Below are 3,983 nucleotides of genomic sequence, written 5' to 3'. Positions count from 1 at the left end.
TTAGGTACATATAATCACATCTGATTATATATATTTAATCACATATGATTTATTTGGACAATATTAATTTTTGCATTTTTAATTCAATAGTTGGTCTCGTGTACTTAATCACATATGATTTATGTGAAAAATATTTGTTTTCACATTCTTGATTCAATAGATCATATTGATGAAATACATATAATCACATGTAATTATATACACGAGAACAACTATTGAATCAAGAAAATTAAAAGAAATTTGTGTTCACATTAATCTTATATGATTAAATACTTATACTCACATGTGATTAAATATATTAGAAACATTTTGAAACGAAAACTCAAAAATCAATATTGTTCATATAAATCATATGTGCTTGATACATATAATCACATGTGATTATATGTATCTAATCACAAATGATTAAAGTTGATAAAAAATAATTATTGAATCGAGAACGCGATAATGACATATGTGATTAAATATATCTACTAACATTTGATTAAATATATCTCATCATATGTGATTATATGTATCTAATCACTTATTTATATGGGAAAAAAAGAATATTGTCCATATAAATCATATGTGCTTAAATACACATAATCACATGTGATTATATACACATAATCATATGTAGTGGTGACGGGTGGTGGTGGTCTGTAGTGATGTTTGGTGGTGGTGGTGGTGAAGACGAGTGATGATGATAGGTGGTGGTGGTGGTGGGTGTGTGATGGTTGATTATGGTGGTGGTGATAGTGTATGGTGGTTTTAGTGGGTGATGGGTGGGTTGGTGGTGGCGAGTGGTTGTGATGGGTGGTGGTCGGTGGTTGTCATTGGTCGGTGGTTGGTGGTGATGGGTGGTGGTGGTTGGTGGTGATGAGTGGTGGTGGGTGGTGGAGGTAGGTGGTAGTGATGGGTGGTAGTTTGTGGTAGTGACAGATAACGGTCATAATGGTGGGTAGTAGGTGGGTGGTAGAGTTGGGTGGGTGGTGGTTGTGGTGGGTGGTGGTCATGGTGGTGGGTGGTGGTCGATGGTGGTGGCAGGTGGTGGTGATGGGTGGTGGTGATGGATGGTGGTGGTGATGGGTGGTGGTCATAATGGTGGGGAGTGGCTAGGTGATAGTGATCGGTGGTGGAGGTGGGTGGGTATGGTGATAATGGTGGGTGGTAGGTGGGGGTGATTTTGACGGGTGGTGGTGGTCGGTAATGGGTGGTGGTCATAATGGTGGGTGGGTGGTAGTGATGGGTGGTGGAGGTGGATGGTGGTGGTGGGTAAGTGGTGGTTGTGGTGGGGTGGGATTGGTGGTGACGGGTGGTAGTGATGGATGGTGGTGGTGGTGGTGGATGATGATGGTCGTGGTTGGCGGTGGCGGATGGTGGTGATGATGTTGGGTTGTGGGTGGGGGTGGTGGTGATGCGTAGTGGAGGTGGGTGGCGGTGATGGTCAAAATTGTGTGGTGATGATGTTGTATGATAATTTTAATTTTAAAAAAAATTGTGTGGTCAAAATTTGTTCTCAAATGTTCTCGTAATAAGATTGAATGCTCTTTTATATATATATATATATATATATATATATATATATATATATATATATATATATATATATATATATATATATATATATATATATATATATATATATTCTCAATTAATGACATCAACTATGCAAGTGTAAATACCATTATTATGTACATACGAGTGTGGAGGGGGAATAGAATTAAATCAATTAATTATTCCTTACAAGCACCTTGTGTCGTAAGCCCATCTGGTGGGGTTTCTGTCCTATATCCGACCATGTATTTCACATTCCAGTTCTAAATCATGACAAGTCACATTTTTACGAATCTTCAATGAGAGTTTTTGTAAAATATTTAATTACGTAAATATTCTTCTATGAATAAGATTCTCCAAAAGAAAATGTGATGAACTTAACTTTGAAAAAATATCCCTATATGCTTGTGAAGAAAAAAAAGAAAAGAATCCGATATGTTGAAGCAAGATAAATTACGGGAATATTATATACCAAAACACAGAATTTTTCATTTGCAATATCTGCAACTATCATTCGTTATGTTAACCAGATGCATCAGTAGAATAGCATCCGATTACTATACGAAAAAGGCAACAATCAGTTAGTATGTCTGGCATATTTATCAACCATCAATCCTTATCCGAATTAAAGCCAAGTTATTCTACAGTAAACCGAAGATGTTGCTACATGACACAGCAGGCGTTAACATTGTCATCGTTAAACATGTTACTGACTTTGTCGTCCCCCCTTTGGCTAACAGGAATGTTGCCATGCCTTTCACCAATGTTGTATCCATGTCTGTAGTAATTGTAGCTCTCTTTATATTCATTATTCATGTCCTTGAAGTAGGTGCTACTGGATGTGAAGTATAGTGGTGGGTTGGGGAAAGGCCAAAATTCCGCCCTCTTCCCAGCTCTCCTCACAGCCTTCAACACCTTGTTCCTATCCACATAACCAATCACAGTCACCTTCTCCATTTCTAGCTCCACCTCCACTGAATCAACCCCTATTTGATCAATTTGAAAAGATAGAAACCAATCAACTAATCTGGAAAACAACATGTCAAGAACATCAAACATGTTCATCTATACTCCCTTTGTTACACGGGACAAGACTAAAACGAATCGATCAGAAACAAGCTTTTTAGGCTAAATTGATCGATGATAATAAAGATCATAAGGACATTCACGTCTTTTATATATACTGATGACAGTGTCCCACCTTTTTAGGTGGGACCATGCGTCATAGTCCAATGGACATCAAACAAAGTATGATGTTATGTTCAATCTAGTCTAGACTAGTCTAGTCACACGTGAACATGCATCAGCACGACATGTATACCTCTAAGCTTGTGGATGGCACTTTTGACAACCCGCTCGCATCCGGTGCAGCACATCCTTACTTGAAGCTCGATGGTCTATCCAGTAAAGCAAAGTTGTTAAAACATGATTAAAATAAAATAAAAGATGCTGATCCCCACTTTTTAGGCCCCAACAACAAAGGTGAACATGGTTATCCTAATAACTCTTTTGTTCATTCTGTTGCCCTCCCATCAACAAACTTTTTGGACTTACAAGTTACAACGACAGTTTTTGGGTAATTGGGTCAATAGAAATCCATATAGCTAGGGAATCAAATAAGAAATAGTACCAGAAAATTAATTAACCTGTAAAGAAAGAGGGCGACGACTCTTAGGCATGTCGTGCACGTGTATGAGGTGGTCTTTGGTCTTGTAGCTTGCTTGATAGCTGAAACAGTAGCTGATCACCGCAGAGATGAAAGATCCAAATAGGCTTTCAGATCGTAGGTTTGCCATATGTAATGAAGTTTAAATATTTAATTAATAAGAGTTGGGAGAGAAAACTCGGAGAAAAGGAAACCAAGTCTAGAAGATATTCTAAGATGTTAGAGAAGGCATCTCTTCCTTCAGTTTCGATCCTTTGTACGTGTTTGTAATATACATAAAATATATTCCGAACCGTGTTGTGTTTGTGTTGCTTAAGGGTCGATGCTTGTAGCTAATTTCACATACCCAAAGGGAGGGGAGATGAGGGCTCTACTTATACTGTATTGGATATATATGCAGACATGGACGTGGAAGCAATGTCAAAAAGTACCTTTTTCACTATGAGAATCGCATCTAATTAGCCATGGTAAAATATTCATCTAATGTTTGAACAGCAGTTACTTGCATCGACATCGTGGATAATTAGTTAAGACGAAAGTATCAGATACCTTAATTACTTAATACAATCCACATTTACCATCAGATTTACCGCATCTTTTTACAATAAAGCATAGTATAAAGTAATACTTACATGTACATACATATATATATATATATATATATATATATATATATATATATATATATATATATATATATATATATATATATATATATATATATATATATATATATATATATATATATATATATATATATATATATATATATGTATTC

General features: G+C 36.4%; 1 protein-coding gene across 1 annotated transcript; it reads right to left on the bottom strand.

Moving 5' to 3' along the window:
- Positions 1-1,977: 1,977 nt before the first annotated feature.
- Positions 1,978-3,566, bottom strand: LOC111907396 (heavy metal-associated isoprenylated plant protein 30). Its single transcript, XM_023903172.3, has 3 exons — positions 3,186-3,566; positions 2,861-2,936; positions 1,978-2,525 (listed from the first exon to the last, which is right to left on the bottom strand). Exons 1-3 carry the CDS (start codon positions 3,333-3,335, stop codon positions 2,203-2,205), a joined length of 549 nt encoding a protein of 182 aa, XP_023758940.1. The 5' UTR covers positions 3,336-3,566; the 3' UTR covers positions 1,978-2,202.
- Positions 3,567-3,983: the final 417 nt, after the last annotated feature.

The sequence above is a fragment of the Lactuca sativa genome, chromosome 3, assembly GCF_002870075.4.
Source record: "Lactuca sativa cultivar Salinas chromosome 3, Lsat_Salinas_v11, whole genome shotgun sequence".
In the NCBI taxonomy this organism is placed as follows: domain Eukaryota; kingdom Viridiplantae; phylum Streptophyta; class Magnoliopsida; order Asterales; family Asteraceae; genus Lactuca; species Lactuca sativa.
Note: the sequence above shows the minus strand (reverse complement) of the source record. Positions and strands in the feature narration are given on the sequence as shown.